At 43.0% G+C, this 13,799-nt stretch overlaps 1 protein-coding gene across 25 annotated transcripts in view; it reads left to right on the top strand.

Annotated features, from left to right (window-relative positions):
- Dst (dystonin) overlaps nt 1-13,799 on the top strand; it is a 436,213-nt gene that overhangs the window by 261,838 nt on the left and 160,576 nt on the right. For 21 of the 25 annotated variants that reach the window (XM_037199850.1, XM_037199849.1, XM_028865355.2 and 18 more), the window contains 5 exons: nt 5,099-5,211; nt 5,309-5,415; nt 7,454-7,573; nt 9,827-9,922; nt 10,014-10,141. In XM_037199850.1, the coding sequence (XP_037055745.1) occupies nt 5,099-5,211; nt 5,309-5,415; nt 7,454-7,573; nt 9,827-9,922; nt 10,014-10,141 (564 nt within the window). Of the gene's footprint in view, nt 1-5,098; nt 5,212-5,308; nt 5,416-7,453; nt 7,574-9,826; nt 9,923-10,013; nt 10,142-11,947; nt 12,561-12,583; nt 13,783-13,799 lie in introns of those variants that run through there. The other 4 variants (XM_037199854.1, XM_037199853.1, XM_028865374.2 and 1 more) reach the window with 4 other exon arrangements.

The following is a 13,799-nucleotide window of genomic DNA, read 5'->3' as shown; positions in this document are numbered from 1 at the left end:
CAATGCTAACATGCTTAGTTCTCGGACCTCGGGTAAGAATCGCACAGTGAGAATCTATGCTGGAAGAGGTATCCTCAGCACCACATAAAGCTGGACGTGATGGTTCCTGCCTCTTAGGATAGCTGCAAAGGACGATCATAGTCTGACTGCACAGAGAATAGACTAGAAGGCCACCTTAGGCTAAAACCTTATCACATAAAGGATGTTATACCAATGCTTCTCACTGACAGAATAGTTAGAACCCTAATCCAGATTGAGTAGCGTTCTGTGAGAGACTTTCTATCCTGGGGAGATCTCTCCCTCCCTCCCTCCCTCCCTCCCTCCCTCCCTCCCTCCCTCCCTCCCTCCCTCCCTCCCTCCCTCCCTCTCTCTCTCTCTCTCTCTCTCTCTCACACACACACACACACACACACACACACACACCCCGGAACTACCAACAAGAGTATGGGTGAGTCGGGAATGACTCAAAGACAGCTGCATCACAGAAGACCAAACCCAGCATGGTGAGAGCTTATGAAAGCTGAAGTCTGCAGCTCACTGCAGGGCATACAAACAGGTCAACAGGTTGCAGAGTGCCTTTAAGCAGGTTGGCTGGTCTGCATCCTTCCAGGCTCCTCAGCTGCTCTGTCCCTGTAGTTACTCTTTCTGTTTGTGAAACCTCGGGGAAGGAGGAGAGCAGAGGATTTGGTCTGTTTCAGGAATTCCTGAGACTTCTATGTTGTTTGCTTCCTGAGCTTCAGAGGAAATTGCTATATAAGTAGAAAGCCCTGCATTGGAAATTTCTTCATGGCATCCTACCTAATTCTCATATGAGGTAATATACTGACGAAGTGTCTGGAGTCTGGAAAATAATATTGAGGTTGTTCCCTTGCCCCAAGTAAAATCTCTTGTGGAATTTTAGTGTTCAGAAAGCTTTGGCTATTACTAGAGATATTTTGAAATTATGTAATGCCCATATATGTTCCTACATGTACATAAGTCTCATGTGTGTATATGTGTACATATGTGTGTAATTGTAAACATTTTTGTCTAAAGTGGGTGCTTTTTAAAAATAGGTACTATACAGATTCTTAAATATTAATTTTACTCAAACACTTAAACTTATGGCAATAGCTATTTCTCCATTTATTTCTGTTACTGGGATTAAACACTATGGCCAAAAGCTACTTGGGGAGGAGAGGATTTATTTCTTCTTATAGTTTTCAGGCCAGCATTGAAAGACATCAGGGAATGAATTCATGCAGAGGCCAGGGAAGCTTGCTGCTTTCTGGCTTGCCCTCATGGCCCGCTCTGCTCAACTTCTTATACCACCCAGGACCACCTGACGGGGATGGCACCACCCATAGGAGGCTCCATCCTCCCATATTAATCATTGATCAAGAAAATGTTCCCACAGTCTTACTCATAGGCCAACCCGATGGAGGCAGTTCCTCAGTTAACATTGCCTGTTCCCTGATGACTCTCGCTTTTATCAAGAAAACAAACTAACTCACTAACCAGTGCTCTCTTTTACATACGTTTTTACTTTATATTTTCACAGTATATTAGGGCTGTTAAGCATGTGTAGTAGTTTGCCCTTGTTTTTGAGACAGGGTCTCACTGTAGCCCTGGTTGGCCTAGAACTCTGTATGTAGACCGGGCTGGCTTCATTACAAGAGATCTTCCCATCTTTGCCTCCCGAGTGCTAGAATTTAAGTTGTGTACCACCACATCTGGCAGGTCTGTACTTTCTGGTCACACTTTCAACTTGACTTTATGTCCTTTTTTATCTTATATTTTCAATTTAAAATTTATGTAGTTTTCTCAAATCTTCACTTTGATTGCAATCATTTCTAAAAGAAAAGATGGAGTATGGTGCTAAAAAAATATTGTCTATGGTGATTGAGTCATTTGGAAAAATTAAATTATCGTAAAGTAATAAAAACAACTGAGAGCTTGCCCATAAAAAACACTTTCCTATAGAAAAGAAATCTAGCATATATTTTTGCCAGGATTGCTTTATATGATTAGGAAAATCATCTATAAAATAGGGGAATTATAATAGTTAGTGCTCAGCACCTTACAGTGGAATGTAGGGACATAGAGCCTTCATGTGCCTGCAGTGTGGTCTGATGCTGTTTCGTACTTAAACCAGATTGAAAATGAAATTCCTGCTAACAATCTGCAAAAGTGAGATGTTAGCTTTACAGTGGGACTAAGAATCGCCAATAAGTGGAAAGCATTTAAATTTCTTTGTGTGTATGGCGCGCGTGTGCGTGTGTGTGTGTGTGTGTGTGTGTGTGTGTGTGTGTGTGTGTGTGTCTGTCTGTCTGTCTGTCTGTCTGTGTCTGTGTGTGTGTATCTGTGTGTCTATGTGTGTGTGTATTCATGATGTGTGTGGTATACAGGTGTGTGCCCTTGAGCCGCATGTAGCAGCCAGAGCAGGATCTTGGGGATCTTCTGTTGGAGTCTGCCTTATTGCCTTGAGACAGGGTCTCTGCTGAGCTGAGCTAAAGCTCACCATTGGCCAGCCAAGCTCTTGGGATCCATCTCTCTCTGCCACCCAATGCTGAGGTTACAGACACACAAAGTTGTGCCCAGCTTTTATTTGGGTGTTGGGGATTTGAACAAAAACACTGGCTTGCAAAACAATTGTTTTTTCCCACTGAGGCATCTCCCCAGCCCCATACAGATGACATTTTTAAGGACTGTGTTATCCCAATGGGATTATCAAGAGAGGAGGAGGTGGATAGAACCCAGCACAGGCCTCTGGGTGCTCCGGGCAGAGGAAGAAGGCCTCTGAAAGACTAGAAAGGGCCAACGAAGCAGGGTAGCAGTATAATTTTGAAGACTCCTAAGGTCTTTGTTTTTCCCAGTGGTTTCTGGTGTTCTCCTTTTTCTATTTTTGCTTACCTAATTTACTTTGTCCACTCCACACTTTTGGTAGGGACCAAGCACTGTACTTACTGCTGTGGTGAAGTGTTAAGTTCAAGAAAGAAGAGGGGGCTTGTTCAGACTCACTGTACTGTGCAGCTGTTTCTGTTCTGAAATGACATCATTCCTAAGGAAGTTTTGTGTTTTATTCTCTTGGTCAAAAAACTTCATTCTTCAATGACTTTATTCATTCCCTTTGGGATTACTCAGTGTTTACGCTCTTTGCTAATGGCAGGGTTCTCATAATAGCATGCTGTTTCTTGTTCAGGGATTGGCAGACTCAGAGTCTGGTTTTTTATTTCTCCAGGAAATTTAAATTTTTGGAAGCAAAACAATGTTTTTATTGGGAGAACTTTAGATACTTGGTCTAGACTTTTGTACATACCTGTTCAGTATTCTTGACATCAGTAGATGTCATGGGTCTGTGAATTTTTTAAAAAAGTATTATTTGTAGAGGGCTGCCCCTTACCTGGACTGCTGTCAGTGGTAAATTGTGGTGATCACACTGGTAGATGTGGACGCCAGTGAGAAGTTGGTGAGGATGTTCTGGAATGTGAACAGATAGGAAGTGGAGCTACATTTCCAGTTCATGAACACTCTCTTCCAAGCCCTAATAAAAGTATGCATAGATTCTTCTGGCCAGGGTGTGTGTGTGTGTGTGTGTGTGTGTGTGTGTGTGTGTGTGTGTGTGTAACACATTTGTGTTTGCCTTTCTTCTGAACACAGGTGATGTACTTGAGTTCTTGTGCAAATGGCAGCTAAACAGTGTTCCAGTAACTTACTACACATTCCTCCCACATTACCTGGAGCACACTGTTTGTGTGTGTCCCTGAGAGCCTGTGGGATTATAGAAAGGCTTCCTCTGTAAAGTAATAGGAAAGTTCTGAAGAGATCTGAGGGCATGGATTCTGCAGAGTGAGGGGTTGGTGCTGCAGGGAGTGGAGGGGTGGGTGCTGCAGGGAGTGGAGGGGGGTGGGTGCTGCAGGGAGTGGGGGGTGGGTGCTGCAGGGAGTGGGGGGTGGGTGCTGCAGGGAGTGGGGAGGGTGGAATGGGGAATGTTCCACCATTCTTAAAACAAAGAATATTCAAGAATTTTTTCCTCCTGTAGATAGAACTAGCTTCAGAGTATCCCTCTAGTATAGGCAGCATGTCTTACAAATTAAAAAGGGATGAAGTTGTGTGAGCATGTGCGTGTGTGTGTGTGTGTGTGTGTGTGTGTGTGTGTGTGTGCATGTATGTCTTTGTGTGTGTGTGTGCATGCATGTGTACATGTATGTCTGTGTCTGTGTGTGTGTGTGTGTGTGTGTGTGTGTGTGTGTGTGTGTGTGTGTGTGTGTGTGTGTAGAAGAAAGACTGACTATGAGGAAGGTTATAAGTGCACAGGTGAATGAAATTTTGCGAGTCAAATTAGTAACTAACCAATCTACTCACTCACATGCCTGTAGACATTTACTAGTGGATGTTTGTTTCAGTAGGAGGATAAACTCTGGAAGTTTATTAGGACTTGGTCCTTGATATCTTGGCGTTAACCATTGAGAAAAACAAGATGTTCACACAAACACGTGTGCACGTGTGCGTGCGCACACAAAGCAAGAAAAGAAAAGAAAAACCAACTATAGATTGCTAGGGTAAAGAAGTCTGAAATACCCTATTGCTACTTAGAGTACAGCCTAGGAGCACAAGGCGCTCAGACAGGATGGGTTGGGAAGGTTAGCGAGTGTCCTGTAGAGGAGGTGGGCCAACTCCACTTGGAAGGAGAAAGGTTTGTACCCAACACCACCACATAGGACATCCTGAGCGAGGGTGCGGCCGGCTTGCCATTTAACTAAGGCAGAACGTTGGCATGTGGGGAGAACCTGAGAGGATGCCGGCTGGTTTAGAAGGATGACACAGGAAGAGAAGAGCCTCAGTCAGTTGAGTAGGACAGGTAGAGTCCTAAGATGCCGTTATAGGGCATTTATAGACTCTGGGGAGCTAGCTACACAGGCTCGCTTTTTATATTTTTCTTGTTTCTTTTGGCCCATACAAGCCTCTGAGACAAGCAACGCCAGTGTTTGAAGGAGGCCTCGGTTTTAATATCGCTATTGTACTAGTATTTGTAAATGTGTTACTTAGGTGGCTAATACATGCACCTGTCCTGTTGAATTGGCATGGACGAAACTTAACACAGTGCACTCTTTCCTAGGCCGGACCTGATAGACATGAATACTGTTGCTGTTCAAAGCAACCTTGCAAATTTAGAGCATGCTTTTTATGTAGCTGAAAAAATCGGTGTTATAAGACTTCTGGACCCCGAAGGTGAGTTGTTTTCTTGACTCTTAACCTGTGCTGCCATGCACATCTCACCAGAAGTCATGTTAGCATTGTGAAATAATTCGTCTCTTGCTGCTTGTAGATGTGGATGTCTCTTCGCCTGATGAGAAGTCAGTAATAACCTATGTGTCCTCCCTGTATGATGCATTTCCCAAAGTCCCCGAAGGCGGTGAAGGCATTGGTGCAAACGTGAGTATTGGTTGTCCCGCACTTAAAGCTGTTGGGTTGTAGGTGACCAGCAATTGAACTGCTTGCTCGTTAGTGCAGGGCTTTAAAAAGAGATTTAAATGTCTGAGCTAATGTGCCATTTTTCTGATTGTACGTACACCTCACAGCATCTTCCCACCATTGAAACTGAAGTGTCACTAAAAAAGTTGTCCTGTGTCACAAATAAAAGAAACTACTTGGGAGCCGCGGCACATCTGTGAATGAAAGTAATGAGTGACCGGAATGTAAATATTTTCCCTTTTAACTTGCTGCCCTTTTACAACCGCTGGCTCTCCTGTCCTTCTGTGTAGCTAGGCCATCTCACTGTGGAACGCAAGTTAAAGTTGATTCTGGTGACCCTGTGAAGTCAGTTGACTAGATAGTTGTTTTCTGACTTGTCTAGATGAAGGTCTCTGTGTTTGACCAGGTGGCCAGAGCTAGGTTTCCCACACACAGTTTGGCTATTGTGACCGCCCTAGAATCACCTTTTCTCAGAGGCTTGTGGAATTGAACCCCGCTGTGCTGAACAAACGCTATGTCTAGAAGTGAACAGGAAGCTGTTTGTTAGAGGGGTGTGCCCCTTTACCTCAGGCCGCTCCCTTCTTTCTCACAGATAGATGATAGACACAGATATATTTGCATTACTTGGAAGCTTTGTGCTCCCTTTTCCGATGGCTTATGCCACTGCACTATGGAATTATTTCTAGATCTAGTTTTGTTCTCTTCCCCTCGCCTTTCACAAAAAGATCTTAACCTTTTGGATGTCCTGGCAGTGCGCTTCCATTTCCCTTCCCCTGGCTGCTGTTGCAGAATGGTTCGTCTGGCTCCTTCCTCCTTCCTTCTTCCTTCTTGCCACAGTCACCCTGGTTTCACCACCTCTTTCTCCGTGTAGAACTGGGCTTGATAATAGCTTATGCTTTTCCATCTCTGCGTTAACTCTGCACGTGCCAAATTAATTTCTGTAGGCTGCGGCGTCTTTAGTCTTAGGGTTTGCAGGTTGAATGGTTGAATTCATTCAGATGTTTTGGTAGTCAGAACTGCATGTTAGTGATCACTATTGACAATCCCATCTACAGTTTTGTAGTATTGATCAATTACTTATAGGTAGACCATTCCTGTCAGTGTCCTGCATTCTTGGGGATTCCTATCTTTTCCCGGCTCTCTGCAGCCTGCTCCTACCATATTATTGCTCACTGTTCATTGCAGTACTGCTCAGGGCCCACCTTTCTTCCCAGGAAGTCTCTGGTGCCCATTGCAAGGCACGTGTGTATCCTTCCCTCTGTTTTTTAGACTATGCTGCCCATTTCAGTCACTGGAACACTTAATTAGGCACTGCCCACCATGGCGCTTAACTGTTCGTACAATGATTCTCTCTGATCCCTAGTAAGACAATGACTCCAGACTATAGATACTATGCTTTGAAAGTTTTTCTTTTTATTGTAACAGTGAGTGTAATCCTGCCACTTAACAAGCAATCTTCAGAAGATTAATTACACAGCATTTGTCAGCCTTCTGATTCCTTCATTTTACAAGAGTTTGTTTAATGAGTACTTGAAAATCCCATCATATCCAACCTTTCCCTGTCTGGTCCCTAAATCCCCTGTGACTTTGTTGATTGTCAGATATTAGGAAAATTAGATGCACAGTGGTCAGCAGAGATGACTAGCCTGCCATATGCAAGCTGTTGCTCCCCTTAAGTTGAGCCCTGGAAAACCTCCCAGATCACAGCATTTTTTGAAGCCTCAGAAGCTTCTTCGATGCAGTGCTTCAGACAACCACTGTTATGGGACCATAATCAACACTCACTGGGCCAGGGTTAGTGGCCATATGTTAATAGCCTGTTTTTAATGTTGTGTGTATGGAAAGAATTGTAGCTGAGTGGAAACTAAGAAAACATTTACCTGATTCTCTCTGTCAAGCTTCAGGTCATCTGGACTCACAGGAATGTGCCTGACACATTGTGTTGCAGATGAGTGTCGTTATGAATGACACAAACTTTTCCCTCTGTTTCATTACTTAGGATGTTGAAGTCAAGTGGATCGAATACCAGAATATGGTGAACTACCTCATCCAGTGGATTAGACACCACGTGGTCACAATGTCTGAGAGAACATTTCCTAACAATCCTGTAGAACTAAAGGTTGGTATATCATAGAAGTTCAGTAGGGTTGATTCAAAAACTTTAAACTAATGCTAGGTTAATCCCATTATCTTAGCGTTCAGGATAAATTGACATTGGCAAGCCATGTATTTTAGTAGACAAAGTTTTTATTGTCTATTTCCTTATATAAAGAGAAAGTCGAGGTAAATATTAAGACAGTTATAGCAACAGCATCTTTATGAAGTTACATTCCCCGAGCTTTAATTTGTTGAGAAGTAAAGGTATAAATTGAGAGCTTCTGAAGCTAACATTGCCAAGTCTTACATAATGAGTGGGAAGTGCTAAGAGTCCACCGGATACTGGAACAGGAAGATCAGTGGGACGCTCACACACAGAGCAGTGATCAGAAACATGCCTCTGCTTAAGTCAGGCGAGAAACTGCCCCGAGGACTTCTTTTGTAGAGTACAAGGCACATCCTGTATGTTATGAATTTCAAAATACGGATCCAACTGCAGTGCAAGTGAATTGAAATCAATGCTCGTAGCCTAGTGTTCATGGCCAAGGTTTAGCAAACCTTTGCTAATACTTTAATGTTAGGTAAGGTCATTGAGATGGAGATATCACAGCAAAATAAGGTCATTATGAATACACAGCTTTTCAAAGAATAACCTGTCTCATTTTGTACATTTGTATTTGAAATAGCAAAAGCAGTTTATTATTAATAAACCACTAATATGAATATCAGTAATATAAATATTAATACAGAGTAGCCTTACTTCTTTGGCTTAATAAGCTTTGTTTCAGCTCTCAGACTGGAATCACAAAAGCTGTAATAACACAGCATAGGCCCCATGAAAGTTCTTTGTTGTTCTCACACATCTGTTCAGAACATCTGTGGCACGGCTCTGTTTCTCATTACCGCAGGGTGTTTGTCCTTGGCACAAAGTTACTTAGTATTTGTTGATTTGTTTGTTTGTTTTTGTTTTTGTTTTTGTCTTTGTTCTTTGAGACAGGGTTTCTCTGTGTAATTTTGGTGCCTGTCCTGGATCTTGCTCTGTGGACCAGGCTGCCCTTGAACTCACAGAGATCTGCCTGGCTCTGCCTCCCGAGTGCTGGGTTTAAAGGCATGCACCACCGTCACCTGGCTGATTTTTTTTTTTCCCCCCGGAAAGGAGCTTTTTATAGGGTCTTATTGTAAGATGCCTCCCTATGTGGATATGAACTATTCTAGGGCACCAAAGACTGGCCCCTTCTATTGCAACATAGTGTCACAGTGTTTTGCACATGGTGACTTTTGGTGACTAGTGACCGATAGCAACCAACAAGATTTTGCTTTTGGTTCAATACAGTGTTTGGATTTCATGTACAAATACAGTTACTTCTAAATGAATTCCTGGGGTGGGGTTGTTTGTTTGGTTTGGTTTGACCATTGTCTAATTGTGCTGATGTCTGACTTCTGCAGCTCTTTAAAAGTTGTCGGCGTCTGAGTATTCACACAGGTTACTTGCTAGTAGGTAATGTAGGAGAGAAAACATATCCTTAGGAATTAGCAAATATTTCTACAAGTTCACAGACCGTTTTAGAATCTTATAGAAATGTGCTATCTATTTTAATGTAGCATAAATAAGCTTAATTTGATTAGTATACAGCTGTTAAATGTGAAAGTGTTTTATTTATGCAATTTTTAGAAAGGTCTTGTAAAATGAATATTATAACATTTTAAGAGGTTCACAAATGAGATAATCATTACATGATTGGAGTGTGTGTGTAATAGTAATATCAACTAATAACATCCACTTTCCTTTGCTTTCCTTTGTTAGTTAAAAAGAAAAAAAGCTGTTGAACTTGACAGTGGTATGGTGAGGGCACATGTTAGTCCTACCTAGCTGCTATGGGGTTCCAGAATAGAACCATGGAATGCAAGGGAGCAAGTCTTTTCCTTCCTTTGTGCAAATTTCTTCGAACTGTTTTCTAGAAACTGAAAACCAGTGTGTGGTGTTTGGGAAGCTGAGCCTCTCAAGGACGTGCTTTTGTGTTTGAGTGCTGGGCATTGGTCATCATTTATTGTTCAGATTCCTGTGTGGCACATGTTGAATCAGGGCTCACATCAGCAGTTCAACCCTCATCTAGTCCTATGCAACCCAGCACACAGCTAGCTGCCTGGCAGCTGGATCGTTGCATCCATAAAAGAATTCTACTGAGTGCTCATGGCACAGGAAATGGCCTTTCCTGTGAGAGGATGAGAGCAGGCTTCGAAGGTGGGCCGTGATTTATTTTCTTTTTCATTACAGGCACTTTATAATCAGTATTTACAGTTCAAAGAAAAAGAAATCCCACCAAAGGAGACAGAGAAATCAAAAATTAAACGACTATATAAATTATTAGAGGTAAGCCAAAATTATTTTGTGGTACTTTGAAGCATAATTTCTGAATTGCTTTCAAGTCTTGACTGTTTATGAATTATTTTGTTTCCTTAAGATCTGGATAGAGTTTGGACGCATCAAGCTCCTTCAAGGTTATCATCCAAACGACATTGAGAAAGAGTGGGGCAAGCTCATCATCGCCATGCTGGAGCGGGAGAAGGCGCTCCGACCCGAGGTCGAGAGGTAGGGAAGCTGTCCCGTCGCAGTGCTCGCGGCCAGGCGCTCTCCATTCTCCTCCTAGAACTTGGTTTTTGGTTTGGTTTGTTGGTTGGTTTTGTTTTGTTGGTTCCTTTGTTCTTTCTGTGATGTGTTCGTGTCTTCCTGGGTGCTTGTGTGGATGTAGAGGTCAGAGTTCAACCTTGGTCTTTCCTCAGGAACTGCCCACTGTGTTTTAGGAGACATGGTCTTCACAGAGACCTAAGACTCGCACAGATTGCATTTTTCCATTTACTTGTTTGTATGGCCCTGGATAAGTCTCTTAGTGTTTTTGCCCCTCCATTTCCTTGTCTAGCATTGGTAGCAAGAACTCTTAAAGAGTAAATTATTAACTACATAGAGGACCTGGTAGGTTGGATGGCTGTGTGGAGTCTCATCTAATAACGTGTTTATTTAAAACAAAAAAGCACCCAGAAGTCTTTCTTAAAATAACCTTGTTACCAGGACCCAAGTTAGGAAGCTCGTAAGTTAGAAATTAACTGTTTTGTTTCTTACTAAAGTTTTTAATATAGCCTCCTTCTCTAGAGGTAGCGGAAGTACTTTCATTGAAAAGGCAATGGAGGCTGAACGTGTAGTTCAGTTAGTAGAGCCTTTGCCTAGCATCCACAGAGCCTTGGGTTCCATCCCTAGCATCATATAAAACTGGGTGCAGTGGCACATGCCTGTAATTCCAGCATTTGGGAAGTGGAGGCAGAAGAGTTAGAAGTTCAGGATTATTCCCCCTTGGCTATGTTGTGAGTAAGAGGCCAGCCTGTGCTACCCAAGACCCTGCCTCAAGTAGCAACAACAGTTGAAACAGGCAGTGAATGTCAGTCTGGGTTCCCATTCTGCTGTGTATTTAGTCTGTGAAAATATCACTGACTGCTTATTATTCTGTTGCTCCAACTGTACCCCACTGCTCAGTCTTCAGGAACCACCCACCCACCCAAGTGCTGGGGTTCTAAGCCAGGCCTTGGAACTTACTAGGCAAGTACACTACCATTGGGCTGCATGCCCCGCCATGTTATATGGATTTATTTTCATATGGTCGTTATTTTGCAGCCCTACTGCAGTGTGTAAGACTTGTGCTCTGTGTCCCTCCTCACAGCTGAAGGCACGTGTGACCGGTCAGGCGGTCGGTGCTCTGGCTGTCTCTTAGGAGCTCACCTGGGCTGTGTTCCAGCCTCTATTCACAGGGGTTTTGTGTAGTCTGCTCTTTTGGCAGGGAATCCATTTCACATCCCTGTTTCTCTTTACTCCTAATCCTTCTCAGATTTCAGCCTCCCTCTTCCTTCCAGCAGTGTCCCAGGCTGGGTTACCTGCCTTCTTTTATGACTAATAATTTATATAAAGTCTTTTTCAAGAATGCTTGCCTTGGTGGTAATTTCGTATTTATTCATGTTTCGTTCAAGCCTCCTGTTTCTTAGATAGTAGCTCTAATAACGTGGAGACAAGCTGTTATTTTGTGTCCCTTACCAGTGTTTTCGCACAGTGCCAGGCACATAACAGAGGACGCCCAGCATAGTCGTGTTCTTATGGTCTCCCACACTGACTTCAGAGTTGACACAGAATCATGAACTTAAGATACAAAGGCAAGTTCAGCTTGCCAGCCCTTTATTACTAGTTACACTCTTGTTAAAGCATAAAGTTACCATGTCTATATAAACAGAGCGTAAGAATCAAAATGAGCTTTAAATGCATGGGCTGCAGCTCTTCCTAATGATTAAAATGGGGTGTTAAACGAGTCATTTGAATTAAAAATATAGAGAAAATATAAAGAATTTTAGTCACTACATCAGTAGCTGAATTTTAACGAGTCTTAATCATCTTGTACTGCTGCAACAGAATGCTGCAGACTGGATAACATAAAGAAGTTATTATCGAGGGTTGTGCAGTGGTACATGTCTACTGTCAGCCGGCACTTGGGAAGCTACATCAGGGGCATGGAAAGCCTAGACTATATAAAGACTGTCTTGTGCTTGAGGAAAGAAAAAGAGATGAGGAAATGGGGGCTCAGAGTTGTAGAAGTTGAGAAATGCCGGTGCTGGCACCCGGTGAGGGCCTTCCTTCCCCTGGTAGGTGGAGGAAAGGCCTTGCAGGGGAGGTGAGTGGAGCTCCGTGGTGGCTAGGGAAGCAGACAGGCGGCTAGGGAAGCAGACAGGCGCGGGAGAGAGCAGGCGCTCACTGATGCAGCATGGCCGTCTACCCGCTGGTACTATAGTAACCAAGCCACTCCTGAGATAATGGCATTAATTTATTCATGAGGGTTGAGCCTTTATGATCTAATCGCTCTTAAGCACTTCACACCAGGGATCATGCTTCCAACACGAATACATCCAACCACAACAGTATGCTGAAAGGAGCAGTTGAGAGTTCAAGATTCAGGAGCCTGTCCGTTCTAGATGAGGTTTGTTATTTCAGCTTGGAAGTCACATGATCTTAGAAGAGTTCTTAAATATCTAGGCCTATTTTCTCATTGTATCCGGATGTAACAATGCCTACCACATTTAGTGGTTATGAATATGAGGTGAGGTTATATGTGTAAAAATGTTTAATTCTCTGGTACGTAACAACTGTATAGTAAGTGTAAGGTACAGCTGTCCCTGTTTTTAATTGTTCTATTTTTCTTGACACAGATTTTTTTGGCCCTGGCTATGTGTTATAAATTATGGTAGCTATGTGGCTTGGAGTGTGGAGAAGACAGACAGGAAAGAATTAGACCCTCCACTAGTGTGTGTGAAGGGGGAGCAAGTCTAGACACATTTGCAGTTATTGAGCCAATATTCTACTTGGATTCTTTGTCTTTTCAAATTTGAACTGTAGTAGTTTAGAAGTAAGATTACTGAGGGAGTCCATCATACAGAGAAAAGTAACTGAATGTTTTTCCAGTTAATTTAATATGATGAACAAATGACATGGTAGTCAGATGGAAATCGATTTGTTTCTCATTAACTCTGCTTGCTTGTGTGTTCGTGATGGTTCCAGCATTTTGCCTTGTGTTATCCAGCACACAGCATCTCTTTGCAGAAGTCCGGCTATAATGTAATCTTTGTGTCCTCTTGGTTGGTGGTTGGTATTGATAGAATTGCCTTCGCTGGTGATGGTTCCTGGGTTCCTGGTGCTGGAGTTGTTTTTTAGGTGGTTGCAGCTGGATGACTCTCAGTGAAAATATTTGGCGTATCTTTTCCAGTGACGCCCAATCATCCTGATCTGTCTCTACTTGCAAGGCTTTAATGCAGGTTACAAAAGGCAAACCTCAGCAAGCAAATGAATGGCTTCAGGCGTGATTCTTCTGAATAGCTATCAGGATAGTATTTGCAGTGTATTGCATATGCATGTTGAAGCATATTTAAGGATCCATGAAAGCCGTGTCTCTCCTCTGAGGCCACTTCTCACCGGGTAGAAGTGGAGCTTTCTCCAGCCCTACTTTCATGGTCCTAGGACCCCATTCCAGGGCTGACCATGCAGAGCAGTAGCTACAGTTATCGTAGCAGTGACTCTGTGTTTACTAACACGACCAGCACTCGGACTAGTCTCGATTCGAACGACAATCTTCTGTCTGTTCATTGTGGCCCCACATTGATCAACTCCTGCATTAGCTTCGGCAATGAGTCCTTTGATGGTCACAGGTATGGAGTCGGCGGTG

The sequence above is a fragment of the Peromyscus leucopus genome, chromosome 16_21 (genome assembly GCF_004664715.2).
Source record: "Peromyscus leucopus breed LL Stock chromosome 16_21, UCI_PerLeu_2.1, whole genome shotgun sequence".
Taxonomy (NCBI): Eukaryota; Metazoa; Chordata; class Mammalia; order Rodentia; family Cricetidae; genus Peromyscus; species Peromyscus leucopus.
Note: the sequence above shows the minus strand (reverse complement) of the source record. Positions and strands in the feature narration are given on the sequence as shown.